Source organism: Castanea sativa, chromosome 2 (assembly GCF_040712315.1).
Source record: "Castanea sativa cultivar Marrone di Chiusa Pesio chromosome 2, ASM4071231v1".
Lineage (NCBI taxonomy): Eukaryota > Viridiplantae > Streptophyta > Magnoliopsida > Fagales > Fagaceae > Castanea > Castanea sativa.
Window position 1 is genome coordinate 18,163,808 of NC_134014.1, and position 20,593 is coordinate 18,184,400.

At 32.8% G+C, this 20,593-nt stretch overlaps 2 protein-coding genes across 2 annotated transcripts; one reads left to right on the plus strand and one right to left on the minus strand.

The window, feature by feature from the left end:
* Positions 1 to 279: 279 nt before the first annotated feature.
* LOC142626214 (ethylene-responsive transcription factor ERF096-like) lies at positions 280 to 1,296 on the plus strand. The gene has a single exon (XM_075800008.1). It carries the CDS (start codon positions 341 to 343, stop codon positions 812 to 814), a length of 474 nt encoding a protein of 157 aa, XP_075656123.1. The 5' UTR covers positions 280 to 340; the 3' UTR covers positions 815 to 1,296.
* Positions 1,297 to 5,493: 4,197 nt separating this feature from the next.
* On the minus strand, positions 5,494 to 6,277 carry LOC142626134 (ethylene-responsive transcription factor ERF098). Its single transcript, XM_075799920.1, has one exon. The coding sequence runs from the start codon at positions 6,229 to 6,231 to the stop codon at positions 5,767 to 5,769; it is 465 nt and encodes a 154-aa protein (XP_075656035.1). The 5' UTR covers positions 6,232 to 6,277; the 3' UTR covers positions 5,494 to 5,766.
* Positions 6,278 to 20,593: the final 14,316 nt, after the last annotated feature.

The following is a 20,593-nucleotide window of genomic DNA, read 5'->3' on the forward strand; positions in this document are numbered from 1 at the left end:
AACATATTATACTAAGAAAAAAAAAAAAAAAAAATATATATATATATATATATATATATATATATATATATATATATATATCTATATATATATATATATTTTTTTTTTTCTAGAAGAACCGACGATAAAACTTAGATAGACTACATACATTTTTCAATTAAATTTAAAGATATATATATATATATATATTATTGAATTTAATTTTCTTAAAAAAATTATTATTCAAGTTTCATTGGTAGATGTCATCACATATTTAAATAAATTTGAGAATCTAGTATATTTAATATCTTTTCCCTGTTTTTCCACACATAAAAGGCCCCTGTCCTAAACACTTGTATGTATGCATGCAAACATGGATGAAGACCCTAGTAGAGGGAAGGCCAGGGATGACAGCAAGGAAGGAGGTGATGGGGTCCGATACCGCGGGGTAAGAAGGCGGCCGTGGGGGAAGTTTGCAGCAGAGATTCGAGACACGAATAGGCATGGTGCGCGTGTGTGGCTTGGCACTTTTAATACTGCAGAGGAGGCTGCTAGAGCTTATGATCGAGCTGCTTATGCTATGAGGGGTTCATTAGCCATTCTCAACTTTCCTAATGAGTACCCTTTAACGAGTGGTGGTGCTTCTGGTTCTTCTTCCTCTTCTGCTTCGGCTTCGGCCTCGGCTTCGGCTTCGGCCTCGGCTTCGGCTTCTTCATCAACGCGTGAGGGTGCTAGAACTGGTCAGCAAGGAAGACAGGTCTTTGAGTTTGAGTACTTGGATGATAAGTTGCTAGAGGAGCTTCTTGACTATGATGAGAAAAAGAGCAAGAAATAGTTCTTTCTTATAATTGCATTAAGCGCTTGCTCTTGCTAATAATCAAAAGTGGCAAACATCATCAAATTTGCTTCGCGGTTCCTTCACTCCCTACCACGCCGTATGTGAGAGTCTGAACTTTTTGTTTTTCTATGTTAAAAAAGTTTATATATTTCAGAATCCTAATGAACGCAGAGCTTGTTGAAGAAAGTGTGCTCTTTTTTAAAAGTGAATTGTAGCTTTCAGATCCATTAATGCTTTAAAACTTAGCATTATCATTTCTAAATAAGCTGATCACTGGACTTATTGAAAATTAGGAGTGTTTAGAAAAGTAGTTTAAGTTATATTGTTTGGGTGTTTTTGATATATGTAAATAGAGGTGAAAAAGTGTGTCAAAAAGTATGTAATATTGTTTAAAATATAAAAAAATGTGTTGGAACTAGCTTGTTAAACACCCTTAAATATCTTGTGCTATACACACTTTTATAAAGAAGCTTTTGTCCAAACAGTATGTGTTCATTTTGCCTGGGCCGTAATGCTCGACTGTAGATGCAATTAAACATATGGGTAGAAAGTTTGGTTTTGTTATTAATTGCAATTGCCCATTAATTATAGGTCAAATAATATTTATTGGTGTTTTCAATGGTACTTTTCCTCTATTTTGTATGTATACATTTTTATTTTTTTAGAGTTTTAAGATTTGTCATTCATTTTTTTTTTTATTATTAGACTAAAACACCTATCAATTTTTAATGTAATTATAAATTAAAATCTAATTTTCTTTTATACATATGCATATAAAGTTTGGTTTTGTCTTAGCGTCTGTATTATTTCTATTTTGGGATGATTTATTTTCATAATTTCAAAAGAGAATTGTCCGTACTAGGACAGTTTCTTTCCCTTAAAGGCGGCATATATTGGGCCATGCCTGTTGGAGGGATGAACCTGTTAGTGAATGCTCCAACGAAGTAAGGCAAGGTTACAGAACAACCTGGCCGCCAATTTATCCTTTAGTCAGTACCTTATTAATTTAAGAACTCGGAATGAAACGTTAGCAATCTTTAATCATACATCAGCAATCAGCAATCACCAATCAGCAATCACCAATCACCAGCAGCCCCGGTATGACAACGACATCTATTTTGTTTTGTATTTGGCCTTTTCTATTGTTATTATTTATTAGGTTTTTTTCTTCTTCTTTATTAATTTGATTTGATTGGATCAGGTATAGGTGCAAGTTGCCATGTTTTTTCTTCAGAAGGCCATGTATGTTTCCAATTATGTAAATGTTACTTTATTCATAATTATCATCAATATCAAATTAAGTCTCTTCTGAATGGAAAACGGTGTTACGTAAAATTGCAAGAATTCTTATGAAAATATAAAGTGTGGTTAAAATAAATTCTTAAACTCATTTATTAATTTTTTAAATATCTGTGAAGGGCTTGTAACTTAATTGATACTTTATTTATTTATATTATGTTTTTCTTATTTTTCTTTCTCTTCTTTTTAGCATTAAATGAAATTGAACTCAAACAATTCTTGATTTGAGCACTAGATCAGAAGCCATATTAGAAAAACAATACAAAATCTGTGCATCCTTCTGCGAGTAAAGCTAGTCTGCGTGACTGGTAGTGTTGATTACCACTATAAATAACCCCTTCTACCTCATTAATGACAAAACAGAGATAATAGGTAATTAGCACAGACATCCATACAACATTAAATAAACAGAATGTTTAATTTTCTTAAGCTTCCAAGAAACTATACAAAGCAAGCTCTCTAGAGCTTGTCCTGCGATTCAAAGGGAAGCTCCTCCGAAATAGTCCAATGGTACGTGACCTGAAATGGAAGTACCCACCTTCAAGAAGTTGGAGCTAGCAGGCTAATTAATATACCACTCACCTCAGGTATAGTTCTAGAACACATATTTTAAGAAAAGTATTACACAATGACAAACTTTACACCCTTACAGACTTAGGGTTCCACTCCACACCAAATTCGAACACACTAAACATAACAGGAGAATGATGCTACAGCCTACACATGCAGTTGATACCATCACCCTTTAAATTTATAGTGTACTAGACAAGTAAAAGTATTAGTATTAGGGCAATGGTTATGATGTGAAATTTATAGTTACCTAACACTTTCCCCACAAATAAATAAATCTTTGAATTTGATCAATGGTTCCAAAATATTTTATTTCTTAACTTAGGACAAGAGACCTAACATTCTTTTAGCTCTAGATTAATAATAATAAAATATAAACATTATATGGCCAATCATGCCTATAAAATCATATTATTGGTAACAACTTCACTTACCTATTCAAATTTAAATATATAAAAACCTTGCAAAGGTGTAAGATCGAAATCCGATATCAACATATAATAAAAAGATATGTATTTCAATAAAAATCCGCTAATGTTTTAAGTAGAAAGCATGTTAAGAAGTTGATTTAGTTTGGAGTTAGATTTAAGAGAAAGCTAGCAAGTAATATCAATATTTTTCTAATTCTTTTATTTTATTTTTAGATTTCAGTGTATTGAACTCACCACGAAGGTAACATATGTCATATCTGTATATATAAAGTACATTGCAATGGACCTAAGCTAAGTTTGGCAAGTATTAATATTATCATGTGGAACAAGAATCTTGATATGAATGAGACAAAAAATTTATTTTGATATAATTTCAGCAATTATTAATCTTATCAGCACATTAATTGTCATGTATCACACAAGGGTTTAACTTTGTCAACCAGTACCTGCAGGAAAGTGTGTTCATGCTCTACAACATCCATGACTTATGCCCACACTATAACGAATGGACAGAAAGGACTCATTTCCATAAACTATCTAAAGTTCAACCGAGGAAGATGAATCGGAGAAAATGGTTGAACCATGGAAAAGCAACACAGTTGAGTTCATTCAAAGGTAAGAATTCACTGACAAAATGCAACAAAGTTTCCATGAAAAACAAAGACAAAAAGAATTTGCCAGAAGTTCTCAAAGTTATCAAGGAAGAAAACACAGTCTGCAGAAAAACTTCCCAGAATTCATTGACGTTGCTACACTATGATAGCGTGCATCTCAAAAATCTAAAAATTAAGCCTATTGGGTTGTTCAAATTCCAATAAATGCGCAATAAGTAGATCATACTGATATGAAACATTTGAGTTTATTCTAAATAATACTTTTGTTGCTATAGCAAATAAATTTTAGATTCGAGAGGGGCATTATCAAATTTTGTGATCTGTGGAAATATGTTTTGGACGATGATTGAAAAACTTTATATTAGAAGTATCTTTTAGTTTTATTTAGAGGATTTTATAATGAACTTCGCAGTTTTCAAATAGAAAAATTTATAATTAGTTGCTTAAATTTGTAAGCATAGGCCAAGAATGTTAGAAAGGAAATTATGTGAGTTCACAATAATACTTATTAGCTTTTGCATTTTATTTTTTTCCTCCCAATCTTCTTTTTGGATTCAAAAGCTAATAACTTTCTTTACATTATTCTCTCCTTTTAAGATCTTGTACAAATCTGATGGTTCCTGTCTTTAATTTTTTGGGGTTGGGGGGGCAGATCATATTCTAGGCATCTCCTACCACACATTAGCTTTTAGTGTAATATTCCTACGAAGACTAACAAAAGAAGATTCAGAATATATATATATATATATATATATATATATGAAGAAGATATTACTTTTGGTCCCATGATCACCACCAGTAGTACTCTGTCATATGAATTTTCTTTTTGATTTACTGTGCATACAATCTTGAAAGTAAATTTGGAGATTGCGTTTTTTATCATCTTCAACTTTCAATATCTCTATCGCTATCGCATCAGGATTTGAGATTCTTAACCTTTATTCTTGCTGATCTAAAGATGCCAATTTTTTTTTCATTTGAACATTAATGACATCAACTGAAATGAATTTGATTGCTCTATGGTAATATACGTTCAAATATTCATACTTTTAGTAGCTTCAATAAAGTTTATTAGTGTTGCTCCATTAATTCTATGTTTCTTCCCCAAATAACCCAATGATCCAATGTTTAAAGGCTTTGTCTGACCTTCAAAGGATGATTATGATTAATAACTGGATTGAGAAGCATGTGTTCTTTTATTATTCTTTCTTTTATCATCATCATTATCATTTACTAACATTTCTAGTTAGACATTTTTTTGTTTCTTCTTTCTGTACCAACTCCATTATATTCAAGACTGGTTACTTGAAAAAGTTTGATGACCTCTTCATATACTTTCGCTAGCTTCAATCAAGTTTTTATTAGTGTTGCTCCATTAATTCTAGAATCTTTCTTCACCAAAAAACCCCATGATCCAATGTTGAATATGAGAGATTACTAATTACTGGATTGAGAAGTATCTGGTTCTTTATAATTCTCTCTCATCATTGTCATGTACTAACTTTTTTTCTTTTCTTTTTTTGAAGACCATTTACTAACTTTTCTAGTTAGACATTTTTATCTTGTTTCTAATTTCTGCAACAACTCCATTCTATTCAACACTGGTTCCTTGAAAAAGTTCAATGACCTCTTTATATATATTTAGGGCTTCTTTATCCAGTTCATAAAAAAAAAAAAAAAAAATTAGGGCTGCATTCAAAATCATGTCGCGTCTATAATCACAAAAGAAGTAACACAATAAATATAATAACATAAACCATACTTGCATCAAAATATTAGATCACATCCATAACAATTACAAACTCACCACATTTATAGCGTTTTTTCTTCTATCGATTAAACTGTTTATACCCAGTTTTTTCTCAAGAAAACACTAACAATGTTAAGTATTAAACCTTCAAATTCATTAAAACTTAGGGGAAAGAGGGGGTGGGAGAGCTGGTGGATCGAGAAAGAAACAAAACAGTCAAAGAAATAGATCAAGAAAGGGCTTGAAACACAACCTTCATTTCATTCTTTCATCTTGGTGTCACGATCAACCTCGATTTCGTTTCTTCTTCTCCTCCTCCGGTTCAAGGAGGTCCTCCAGCACCTTGTCATCCAAGTACTCAAACTCGAAAACTTGCTTCTCTTGCCTACTAGATGACGAACCACCCCCCCTCTCGAAATTGCCAGTACTTGGAGCTGCTGAAGAAGTAGTAGATGATCCTGATGAAAAAGATGAAAGATGAGGAGGATAAGGAGGAGATCCCATGACTTGAGAATAATACTCATTAGGGAAGTTAAGAACAGCAAGATGACCCCTTAGGTTAAATGCAGCGCGATCATATGCCCTTGCTGCATCCTCAGCTGTATCGAATGTCCCCAGCCACTGTCGAGCACCATGCCTTGAAGGGTCTCGAATTTCAGCTGCAAACTTACCCCATGGCCTCCTTCGAACTCCTCGGTATCTCACCTCTTCCTTTGCCTTATCTTCCTTTCCCTTCTGACTCTCCTCCATCTTATGCCCTTTTTTTTTTCTTCTTATTAATAAATATTTAGGGTGAAAAAAGCGTTTTGCTTTGTAAATGGTCAGAACTAAGTTTCTTTTATAGGTGAGTCCACCACAACGTGGATTGACTATGTAGGTCTTTCTAGGAGAGTTCTTTATAGCAGTGTAAAAATTCGATTCTTCGACTAAATCTACACAACGAAATTCAACAAGTTTTTTGTGAATCTATTTTCACCCGATAGGCCATTTTTTTTACATGTTCGGATTCTACAACAATTTGTTGCACTAGTAATAGTTTGACACTGGCTAGCTAGTAAAGATGAAACTGCTTTTTTACACCCACTCTATGATTTACTTTTAGCGTATCTAGGGGAGCACATCTTGAAACCAAATATCAAAAAAGATCATAAGAATGTACATTTGTAAGAAGGAAATCTCATGAGAATAAGAATAATTAGTGGACAAATATAAAATCTATAGAAATTAATTGATAGGACGCCAAACATTTTTCCATGCAATAATCAGATTATTAATAAATCCAAAGTATGCAAATAATCTATACCACATGCAGTATAAAACAATTTGATTTTTGCTTTATTTGGTGGAAGAAACAAAATGATGAATATGTATAATATCTTTACTTGTATTTATAGGGTGGCTAAAAAAGATCATTTATTGACTAAGAAAATGATTTGAATCTAAAATTCATTTTATTTTCTCTTCTATAAGACTGAGAGAACCTTAACCTATCAAATAGATAAAATTATTAGAAAAATCAAACATGCAAAATATTAAAATAAAAAAGCGTGCTGACCTAACCAAATTAACTGCCATTTCCTTAATTACTAAGTGACTTCTAACCGAAGCCATTGGTGTTTTGGTCAGCCCAGCCCCAGCTGTGAATTACTAAGAGCAGGTTATGACTTTGCAAACTAGTAGTCACGCAATCACAGGCTGAGAATTTAGATGTATTCTGTATTATTATTACCAACTTTGGAGGTGAACTATCTTAAACTCTAGGGAGAAAATGTTCATGCCCTCAGTAAATGCTATACAGAAAAAAGACCAAAAGAAAAAAAAAAAGTTTACATCATTATAGATTACCATTTTTTTTAAAAATCAAAAGATGACCGTTTGGCAAATGAGCTAATTTTTATCTATTGATCACACATTTTGATTGTTGATGTTTTGGTCCATTGAGAAGTATTGGAGCTTGACCATATATTTAATGGGTAAGGCATGGTGGTGCAACCAAGTGGTGTTGATGGATCTAGAAAGCTAGCGACAAGACTTGATGAAGTTCGTTAGTAACTAGAGCTTAAAGGCTCAAGTGCATTGGATAACTTAGACTTGAAGGTCTTTTTGTATTATTTTAGTCCAATTTATTTAGTAGTGGATTATTTCTGGCTTTGAGGGTCATAGAGAGGTTTTATGTCGAGTTTTTCGATTTTCTTCTTTAATAACATATCCAGTGTTATCTTTGGTTTGCATTCTCTTTCCCATACTAACCTTTACATTATTGCACTGCACATTTATGTTTATCCATGCAAATTTTTGGTGGTTTGGTTAATTAATTGGCTAATTATGTATATCCCACTTTAGTTGTGTTTAGTCTAAAACTAATTAAGGTGTAGTTAAAAGTTTGGGGTTTTAAAACAACATCAAATATTTAGCTAGTGCACTTTCAGAATATATATATATATATATTTGTTTTTTTTAACTCAACCACCCGTCTCCCACTATCTACATATCTTTTTTTTTTTTTTTAATAAAAAAATCTATTAGTTTGAGTTAATTATCATTTCGATTTAAAAATTAATTTGGTCAATTTTTCCCATAAATTTAATATGGGAAAACACACACAAAATGATGGCATACTTATTAAACTGTTATGGATTAGGATCATTTAAACTGATTTATAAAATTATGTGCCAAATATTGAGGGTCAGCTTGAAACGATTTAGATACTATGGTGCTGAAATTAATGTAATTAAAACTTCAACTTTTAATATAAAAGCAAGGCCAAAATTTGATTAGTTTTACTGAGCTAAACTAAGGGTGTGTTTGATTGGGGTGAAAACATGAAGTATGAAAAATAGTGAGAGGAAAATAGGGTAGAAAATGCTGTTTTTTACTATTTGGTTGGGAAAGGAAAATAGGAGAGACAGAAACCCCTAGACCCACTTTTTTAATCCCCAAAATCAGAAGGAAAATGTGGAGAGAAAAGTGCTGTGAAAGCACTTTTACATAAATACCCTCACCTACCCTTCATTCATGACCTAATGACTTTCTCTTCTCATCCTTACCTTCACAGCACACCAGCGTCTAGGTTCTCTTTTTTTTTTTTTTTTCAATGTGACCTGATGAAGTTGATACGAAATCTTTTACCCAATTAAATTTATATGTACACTATTGTAATTTTTACATTATAATAATAAAAATAATAATAAAAATTTATATGTATGATGTAGTAAATTTTATATTATTTAATGAGTACAAATAAATCTATTTCTTACATATTATGTAACAATGGTATAATAGTCAATTTATATAAATTAAATTTTCCATCATTCCATTTTTCTCTCCAACTAAATAAAAGAGTTTCCCACCTTCCCACTTTTTCACCCCTCCAACCAAACACACAAGAGAGAAAACTAAATATTTTCTATCCTCCCACTTTTTCATCCTCTCACAATTTATCATTCTCCCACTTTTCCACTCCTCCAATCAAACAGACCCTAAATCTTTTCTAGTCAAAGTTATTTACAGGGCTAATATTCACAAATTCATTTATAAGAAATTATATTAAAGAATATTAAGAGGACTCATAAATAAATATGATGAAAGGAGGGCTGGCCCACTGATTAATTGGGCCCAAATGAATCATTCGACCTAGGTGCGGATGCTTTGCCAGTTTCATAAAAAATAATAATAATAATAATAATAATTAAAAAAAAAAAAGGTAAAAAGAAGAAGAACGAGGTGACTACTGACCAAAAGTCAAATTATTCTTGCGGAGCCTCACCTGACCAAACTAAATGCACACCTTGTTTTTTGTGCGCACTTCGTCTGAATGGACAAGCAGTGTGAAGCAAATTTTTTTAATTTCTTTTTTTATAAAATATTTTTTATCAGTCAAACACAAATTTTTATATCATTTTTTTATTCAAGGTGCTTTAGGCAATTATTAATCACTTATTTTTTATATTACTTTTTATGAAAAATAAAAAAAGTTATTAAATTATTAATTGTTTTTTTCCTTTTTTTTTTTTTCATTAAAACTTTCTTTTAAATGGATGCATCCGTCAGTATTTTCCTTTTATTTATTGGGACAATACGTTATGATGTATATTAGCAATTATAGCATTGATGATCTCCTATAAAATCGATATTAATTTCACTAATTATAAATTACTATTCTAATTAAAAAGAAAAAAAAACTATTTTGACTTTTATATTTTAGAGTTATTATAATTTGATTTATATATTTTAGCAATAGTCAATTTGATTTTTATTATTTTAATTAGTAGTCAATTTTTATTAGTAAGTTGACTATTGACATCAAATTAATTGTGGCTCTAAAAGGTAAAGACAAAAATGATTATTTATAAGTAGGAAAAAAAAATAATATTGTGATCAAAGTTACGTTCTCCTACCTCAATCAAGAGGAATCAATTTTGTCCTTCTTCACAAGTGCGAGCAATATTTTGAACATCTTGCTTTTTGCAAGCCGTAAGCGTTTGAAAATGTTACGAACTTTTTGAACTTTCAAACCAAATTCTATAGCAAATTTGAATTCCTAAAGTGGGGAAAAGGGCTTCTATTACTTTAACTAATCATCTGATATATCTAGAGACTTCTATATACATGGCTCATCATAGCTCTTTGATATTTCTAACCAAGTCTATATTTAAATTTTGACAACAAGATTTACGGTAATGAAACTTTCGGCTGGGATCATCCCTCACGTATCAAAATATTAATTAGTTTTATCTTTTATTAGTTCATATTTTCATTACATTGTAAGATTTTAAAAAGACTTTATGTGGTCCATATTTAAGTGATAGATGAAAACTCATGTTTTAAGGATTTTATTTGTGAAAAACATTATGGTGAATAACAATTTCTAAGTAACACTCATTTGGTATAACTCATTTAGTTAATAAACACCTTAAAGTTACAGGTTTTAAACTTCTTGATGGAAGGAGAATTATGAAACAAATCTTAATTTAAAAGGGTCCCTAATCTAGCTTATATATATGTAACTTGTCTCCATCAAAAGGAAATATGTGAGATAAAGGTCATAGACTAGAAGACACATTTTATAGATACACTATTATATAGTGAGTCTTCTTTTTCTCTAAACACTTAAACAACTATGATTGAATTTATGTTATTTAGTTTCTGCTGCACTTTAAATTTGATCTTACATTCGGTATTACTGCTATCCTTCATGCTATGTTGTATAGTGATTTTAGTTGGAGAAATGCTATCATTTCCAACTGAAGTATATTTGTATGGTAAAAGTTTGTATGTACTAATTTAATTTTGGGATGAAATTTAAGTTGTCCTTAATGCAAATATAAAGAATGTGTACTTTGAATTCTAGAGAACAAGTTTTGTTTTGCATCTTTATTGGTATTTGTGTAACAAATTAACATTGAGTTTTTGAGATTAGAAGTATCAATTTGAAATCCACACGATTATTATCTATATAGAACTAGATTTGTTCAATGTTAGATACACTGCATCTATTTGTTTTTCATTACATGTGCGACCCAAGGATTTTATTTTCTCTAATCTTAAATTGTCCAAATATAGTATTTGACAATATGATAATGTGGACCAATGGGTAATTCAACTAAAATACATGCCAAGGCACTTAAATTTTTTGTAAATTTGATTTTTGATTTTGATATTCATCAAGAACCCATCCAAGTACTTATGTTTGTTTCTTGGATATAAAATCTTAATTATTTGGAAAATAATTTGTGACAGTTTGGTGGCTCATATGACAAATATGCCTCAATAATTTATATAGTTTTCAATTGTGAGTTGCTTTAGAGACTATTTTTTGTGGATCAGTATATTTTGCATGATAACACATATGATCCTTATGTTTTGGAAACCATAACGTTATACAATTAAATTATGGGGTTAGATGTGTTGCATGTAAGTTTTCAATTATTTCATAAAGTTTATTGTTACGTATGAGATTTAGATCATTCAAGTGGGTAATTTATTTAAGTGCATTTTAGGTTTCTTTGCACTTGTCAAGTATTGAAACATTATTTCATGTCATTTTTGCGTGCATATTGTCACAATCAATATTAGGATTGGTTGATTTTTATGATGCTAGTTGAAGTAGTGAATATCAAAATGACATGGGAGTAGCCATAGCATCCTAAGCCATGATGATAATCGCATCAATATATATATATATATATATATATATATATATATATATATATATATGTATGTATGTATATTTATTTATGAGACTTCATTAGAAATAAAGGCATCTAAGTGGCAATTAATTCATGATGATAATGACTTGGCCCCATAGGGAGGTTATTATTTTTATGGTTTAATTGGAATAAAATGGTGAATGTAGCATTAAGATGAGATTTTTCTTATGGAAATATGCATGTGCGCAGCGGAAAAATAACGGATCTACTTCATTCATAAAAGTTAACATCTACTAAATAAGTTTCAAAACTTAAGAACAAGAGAGTGTACCTTGGAGCGGTGAATTTTAAAACTGAAGATCAAAATCGCTTGGGAACACTTTCAATCTTCACTGTAAGTCCACTAACGCCTAAGATGTGTGGTCTCTCAATCAGTTCCAAAGGGAGAATGTCAAAGTATCTAATACTTACGTACACCACTTTACAATCATGTTCTCTCAAAATTCTCTATAGAAAATTCTGTATATTTCTCCCTTTATATCTAACTGATTATCTAATTGGACTGACCATTTGGGCCTTTCCAATTGAGCTTAAGTGTGTGGCTTGGAGTGGGACCAAAATGGACTAATAAGACAGTAGCTCCAATGGGTCTTGGGCTTTTCTCTCAACTCTTGACAAGTCTAAAGTTACCATTAACTATATTTAATACCACTATATAAATATAGTTGCACTCTAGGCCTTATTTATAAATTATATCCTAAGACTTTATTGTACATGCAACCCCTTCATAAAATATTTTTAGTAATACAAAATCATGAAAGAAGACTGCCACTTTGTAGATTACTACATCTTAATTCCTTGAGTACTCAGTTTAATCCTTTAAAATTATTCATTATATATATTTATGAAATCCAATTCCATAAATATATATACTTTAGTAACTCCTTCCTAAAGTTGTTAGGCCTAACTCTCTAAATAACAATCCCATTAAACTTATCTCAAGAGAATATTTTGTATCTCCGTTAAGAAACTATGAATTCCATATTGAGAATATATGTTCTATCAACACTAAATGTGGTTGCCCAACATACTGAGGTTTTGACTGTTACTCTAGATCTCACTCCTGATATATCAAAGCAACCTACACCTCATAATTAAGTCCATTATTCTCTCAGGATTAAGAGTTCATGCAAATATAAGTCGTGAGTTTATTATTCATTTGACAGTTGTTGGAAGAATGATAAATCTCACACGGTCTAGTTCAATATGTTTTAACTCTTAAAACATATCAACATACCAACTAGAAATCTCCATTTCCATGATCTAGACAAATCATCTTAGTTGATATATTATAGTCTTCGCAGATGAAACGCCCAATTTTCATCACCGACTACGAACTACATTTTGAGTTTACAAGGAACTTGTGATTTACATCTTCTGTAACTAAATCACATAAATCACATGCAATGCATCTCATGGACTATATGATAATGTTCCAATATTCATGTTACCATTATTTTTAGATAATAATAAAAAACTTTATTAAACACAACATTAAGTCATACATATGTCATAAATAATAACATACATAGCATCATACAATAGGATTTAAGGGCACAAATCCTAACATTTTCCTAGGTCCATAGTGTACGTTTTTAGACCCCTAAAACACAACCAAATTAACTTAGTTATTTAGCCAAGTGATTAACTTAGGTAAATTATGCAGATCTAGGTTAACACATATAAATCATATCATGCAAAACAGCGAAAATATAAATAACACAATGATATGATAACCCAGGAAAATCAAACCAGAAAAAAACCTAGGGAGGATTTAACCTAGCTATCCTCAAGGTAAAACTGAATCCACTATGAAAGAATTTAAGTTTACACAATAGCGACTTAGACTACTAACATCCTATTGCTACTTCGAGTAGGAAACTTACTACCACGACTACGTGACAGCTCCGAGTCCACAGACTACTTCTTTCTTGGATTCCCAACAAGCACAAACACTCCTACTTGTATATCTTTAAGCTTTGAAATGCAGCAACTGAATGATCATCAAGTTTTTGACATAATCTTGATCCTTGATAACCCTAAGTATGTGTTAAGACAAACACCTCTAGATCTCACAGAAGATTCACACACACAGCATCAACAACAAAAAAGACTCTAGAGAGCTTTTGGGTACAAACCCTAAATACAAAAAGAGGCACTCTTTTCTTTCTCTTAGAAGCCTTTAAAAATGTGCTTAGGGCTTTTCCTTTTATACCTAGGGTAAAACATAAAACCCTACACGTAAAACAGGCTTGAGTTGAGTTAGAAAATTCTACAGAAAAACAATCTGCACGACTTTCGATCGGTCAAGTCTAATTCTCAATCGATCGAGCCAGGCAAAATTGCACAGTAAATTTTGCAGCAACTCAATTCCAACTTTACATAAAAGACACATACTTTGAGCAGTCTAAACAAGACTAAAACGTTTTGATCATGGTTTGCCAACATTACAAATTAGTGTTCTAATACATTTAACTCTAAAGGTCTTAGAACCTAACAAACTCCCCATTTGACAATTAGTGACAAAACATAAACACAAAAAAATGCTTAAAGTTTACATATAAACAGCCCAATACAAAAACAAAGCCTAACATAACAAATTCAACCTAACTACTATCCATCAGTTGCAAGTGTAGACAGCAGCACAACTGAATCAACCTGTATATTCCTGTAACACTTAACAAACACATAAACGCATGTGTGAAAAATACAAGTAAAATAACATAACTTCTTGATTTCACATAAACATAAACTACAAGACATATATCATGAATAAACTCATCAATATATATCAATAAACAATGTAGCACAATGTGAAACAAGAAACAGATAAACAAAACAAAATATCTCCCTCTATCATGGATAACCCAATCCAAACATCATGAGCCAAAAAGATACATACAAAGTGAAGCACCTAGATACAATCTAAAAACTCCACAGCTCTGAACAACTCAAAAAAAAATCTCCCCCTAACAACAAAAACTCCTCTCTACACCATATATGCATTCCCCCTTTTTGTGACGAATTGCCAAAGGGCACTCACTCATCATCAAAAAGAGGTGATAGTCTAAAACTCTCCAAATCTGCTCGCAAGGCACGAAACTCATCAAATATGTCCACCAAAAGCTGACGATGAGCCGTCTGAACGGTCATGACAGTCTCCAACATACGTCGAATGTCTGAATCATCCGAAGTAGAAGGCGGAGGAACATCACTAGCAGCAGCAGCAGGAGGATCATCAGCCGCCTCAGCAGAAGTATCACCTGTAAAGGAGGGAGGATGAGGAGGTACGACACCAGAGGAGTCAACTTTAGGACGCTTAGACCTTGCTCTCAACTGAGTAGCTCTCTGCCTAAGAAAGGTGGCACCTATAGGAGCTATAATATGAACAGGCTCAGACGCAAAAAAATCCTCTAAACCAAGATGTAAGAGGATCTGATGAATAAAAACGGGAAAGAAAAGAGCATGAGTAGTAGAACAACTCCTATAAACCTCGTTCAAAGTACGAATAAACAGATGAGGAAAACTGATAGGAGCATCAGTAACAAGGGCATACAGAAACACACATCACTCAATAGGGATGGTGTGCAGATGAGAAATAAGCCACAAGGAATGACACGCAATCCGAAAGAAAAGATAGTGAACCTCAGAGAGCTCAACAATAGTGATCTGAGGATCAGAACCCCACTGGATAGAAGACCCAGTGATGTAAGACATGACGTCGTCTAGGGGAGGAGACTCATCATAAGGGTAAATAGGATGCTGAACAAGAGGTACCCCAAGAGCTTCAGCCACTAGCAAAGGAGTAATGGTGTACTCTTCACCTCGTATCCAACTCTTAAGCAAAGTGTTGGAATCATAGACGTGGATAGAGAGGTTCGAGTAAAGCTCTCTAATGAAGGTAGCCGGAGGGGGGTGTGAAAAATCTAACAAAGGTAACCAACCCCTAAGCTCAAAGTTTCTCCTAATCTCAAGATCTAGCTCATCTAAAAGAAGCCGTCTCTCAGCCCAAATGTTCCTTTTAAGATTAAGTGTCTCAAAGGTCACTTGATGTTTCTCACTCAAGAATCTCTCACTTTCAAAGGATGGAGCAGGAGAAGAAGAGGATTGCTTATTGGCTCTAGTTTTCCTAGGCATGATGCTAAGGAAAGAATAGACATACAAAAAAGAACCAAAAAAGAAAATAAGAGAAAACCAAGGGCAAATTGCAAGTTAGCACAAAACAATATAGAAAATAACAATCTATATGATGCATGAACAGTGTAAGCAAATGGTGCATGCCCTAATGCAGTGAGAATAAGTTCAATGTAACTTTAAAATCACAAAATTGGCTTGAGCATAGAGTTTATGTCAAAAACCTCAAAATTTTGAAAAACCACTTGTACAATTTTCAAGAAATTGACCAATTGATCATTACACAAAATAGATAGCATATTAAAATGATCAAATTAATCAATCCAACAAGCCAATTTCATCAAATTAAACTTAATTGAACTAAAACCCCAATTCGGGTAGATTCAAGCCCTAGAATTTCAAAATTTTCACAAAACTCCAAATTGATCAAATTAAATCACATAGAACAGTTGTATATCAACTCACAACAAAAACCCATTGATCAATTGTGAAAGAAATAGCCTAAAACAGCAAAAATCCCAAAAATTCTTAGGTTCGAAATTCCCCTTTAAATGCATGATTTTATGCAAGAAAAATGAAAATAAATGAAAAAGGAAGGGTAGAATGGTCTTACCGGCCAAAAAAGACAAAAACCTTGCAAAAGGATCGGAGGAAAACGACAAAAAATAGCTTTGACCCTTAGACCGGTTGAAAAGAGAGAGAAAATGTTTGAAAAGTTTGGAAAAGTGATGAACACGTGAAACTCAAAACTTTTTAAAAAAACTTCCTGTGCGATTTTCGATCGGTTGAAAATTAAGTTCGATCGATTGAAAATGCATTCGATTGATCCAACAGCGATCGAATACTGATCGAAACAGATAGAAGCTGACCAAAAAATAATCGCAATTTCGACCGGTTGAGAGATAGCTTCGATCGATCGAAATTCTGGAAAAAACAAAATTTTGAAAACCAAAGCATTTTTATACAGAAACTCCTCAAAGAAAAGAATTTTAAGAATAAATGCATGAGTATGAGATGAAATGCTTTTCAAAAACACATGATTTAAGCCCAGATTTCCCAAAAAATTAAGATTTTCATTCAATTCACCTTAAAATCTCAAACTTCAAAACATATTTTGCATTTAAACTCAAGGAAGTTTTAATCTTGGATGGCCAACACTAAATCACACACAATAACATGTACAAAATTTAGCAAAGAGTAACTTGTGTAGTGTGTGCAACTAGCAAAAGCTTGAGAGACATGTGAGGTGATATGTGAATAGGAATTAAGCACATTTTCTACAAAATCCATCACATACAGTTAAAAAGGGCTATCCCTCAAAGAGTTCCATCATATAACTCTCACATCTCCTTGAATAAAAGCTTGCAATCATATAAGTTTCTTGTTTTGCCTCATAATATATACACCAATTTTATTTGATTAGAAACTTATTAAGAATTAGCCGGGATAATGTACACACCAATTTTAATTGATAGAAATTATTATAGTCCAATAATGTACACACCAATTTTAGCATTTAAACCGAGCCTACACCTTATGTTTTTTTGTGTGCATGTGTTACATTTTCTCGAGCACAAAATCTTACGATATGCACTAAGGCGTTCATGATTGGCTAATAAACAGTGGTGAGATGATTATTTATGCCTTTCTCAACAAGTTCAAGTTCGACAATCAAAAGCATGTGATTTCAAGATCAAAATCATGTAATCAATAACTATAAATATTTTCCCACACAACATGCATTGCAAAACTCAAACTAGTAAAGTGCAAGAAAATAAGCTCATCCAAGTTAAATAAGGTACATAAACATGTTATGTAAAGATAATATGGCCAACTTTGATTTCAAATCCAAGAGAACAATACAAAACACATTTTGTTCCCCTTTTCCTTTTTTATTTATTTATTTATTTATTTGTAATATATATATGGGATGAAAATAAAAAAAAACCACCTCGAATGAAATGCATGAATGTTATGCAATGCAAATCCTAGAAAGCAAAGAAAACACAAAAAAAAAAAAAAATACCAATAACAATGGTCATAAAGAGTATAGCAATGAAGCACAAGGACCATGTCAGAAAGACTCACTTAGATTGAGCCTTTTGCATCCAAAGCCTTTTAGATGCACCTTGAGCATTAGAGTTCTTGTTCGCATTAGAATGATTTCCAACTCCAGAATTGGAATAAAGGTTTAAAGCCTTTACCAACTCACCAATAAGTACCATAGGATTTTGTGCTTGAGGCACAGGTACTTTTGGTTTATTTGCTCGCTTAGCAGCTTGCAACTTGAAACAGTTTGGACGAATGTGCCCAGACTTTCCATAAAAATTACAAACACATGCAGGTCTATCATGCAACTTGCCTTTAGAAGGATTAGAAGACTTAGGTTTAGACTCTTGAAGATCAACCCTAATCTTTCTAGGAGGTATGACTTCTACAAGTTTGACAACCTCACATACAGGGGGTTCAGAAGAAGGAACAAAGTTTGTGGAAGGTGTTTCAAGAACAGAGATGTTTTCTACAAAACCTAACCTAATTTTGTTTGAAGGAGACTTTTGAAGACTCAGCATATGATCAAGTTTGGAACTAGCAGACCTATTAGATTGTTCTCTAGCAACAGATAAATCATGTTCCAAAGCAACAGATAAATCATGTTCCAAATTCTTAAGTTTATCAAGTAAAAGCATGTTCTCAGTCTTCACATTATTCAACAATTCATTAGCAGCAAATAGTTTCACAAGCAAAATTTTCTTTTCAAGCTCAAGAGATGCAATTTTCTTTAAGCCTAGATCAACATTCATAGCATCCTTTGTAGCAACTTTGCAAAGTTTATTGTAGGTTTCTTGAAGATCTGCATCCTTGGAGAGTTTCCCACCAGAAGGGTTTTCCTTAACAGCAACACTTTCATCAACCATAGCAGAAGCAGTGAAAGCAATAAAGTTTCCATCCTCATCACACCCAGACTCATCATCAGAAACTTCATCATCACTAAGGGTTACAGACATAGCTTTACCCTTAAACCTCAAGTATGTAGGACATTTAGATTTCACATGACCATACCCTTGACACCCAAAACATTGTTGTCCCATAGAATTATTAGAAGGTTGACCTACTTTTTCTTTAGGTTTATCAGTGTTATTAACCTTAGTGAGATCATTCCTTCTAAAATTTCTAGGTTCAGCAATGTTCTTACCTCTTGCCCTTCTGTTATTGTTTCTAAGAAAGTTTCTAAAGTTCTTGGCAAGATATACAACTCTGTAGCAGAGACCTCATCATCAAATCCACTCACATCAACATCATCAACAAACTTAAGAGCCATTGATTTGGATTTGCTAGTCTTTGGTAGGTCCAACTCATAGGACTGAAGAGATCCTACAAGTTCATCAACAGGGATGGAGTCCACATCCTTGCTTTCAGTGATGACAGTCACTTTGGGTCTAAAGTCCTTAGTCAAGGATCTAAGAATCTTCCTAACAATTTTAGGTTGATCATAGATTTCACCCAAATTGTATGCAGAATTAACAATGTCATTAAGTTTAGCATAGAATTTATCAAAAGATTCATCATCAGACATCCTAATGCTTTCAAATCTAGTAGTTAATTGCTGCAACTTATTAATTTTAACTGCCTTTATGCCTTCATGCACAGTCTTGAGGATATTCCAAGTAGTATGAGCAACCTCAACATTAGAGATTCTCTTAAATTCCTCCATAGAAATAGCATTAAAGATAGCATTCATGGCTTTGCTATTGAAAGCTTTTGCTTCTTTCTGAGAAGTTTACTACTCACTCACAGGAGTAGTGGACTTATCCCATCCGTATTCAACGGAGTTCCAGACTCTCTCATCAATAGATTTCAGGAATGCTTTCATCCTGACTTTTCAGTAAGCATAATTATTCCCATCAAAGTGAGGAGGAATAACAAGAGAGTGTCCATGTTCCATGACAACTGGGGTCAAGGATCAGCTCAAAAATCAAAAGATCTTCAACAAAAGAGCTACTCACTCTGATACCACTTGTACGTTTTTAGACCCCTTAAAACACAACCAAATTAACCTAGTTATTTAGCCAAACGATTAACTTAGGTAAATTATGCAGATTTAGGTTAACACATATAAATCATATCATGCAAAGCAGCGGAAATATAAAGAACACAATGATATGATGATCCAGGAAAACCAAACCGGTAAAAAACCTGGGGAGGTTTAACCTAGCTATCCTCAAGGTAAAACTGAATCCACTATGAAAGAATTGAAGTTTACACAATAACGACTTAGACCACTAACATCCTATTGCTACCTTGAGTAGGAAACTTATTACCATGACTACGTGACAGCTTCGAGTCCACGGACTACTTCTTTCTTGGATTCTTAGCAAGCACAAGCACTCCCGCTTGTATATCTTTAAGCTCTGAAATCTGTAACTGAAACGATCATCAAGTTTTTAACGTAGTCTTGATCCTTGATAACCCTAAGTATGTGTGAAGGCAAACACCCCTAGATCTCACAGAAGATTCACACATACAGCATCAACAACAAAAAAGACTCTAGAGAGTTTTTGGGTACAAACCCTAGATACAAAAAGAGGCACACTCTTCTCTCTCTTAGAAGCCTTTAAAAACGTACTTAAGGGTTTTTCCTTTTATACCTAGGGCAAAACATAAAATCCTACACGTAAAAACGGGCTTGGGCTGAGTTGGAAAATTTTGCAAAAAAATAATCTGCACGACTTTCGATCGGACGAGTCTAATTCTTGATCGATCAGGTCTGG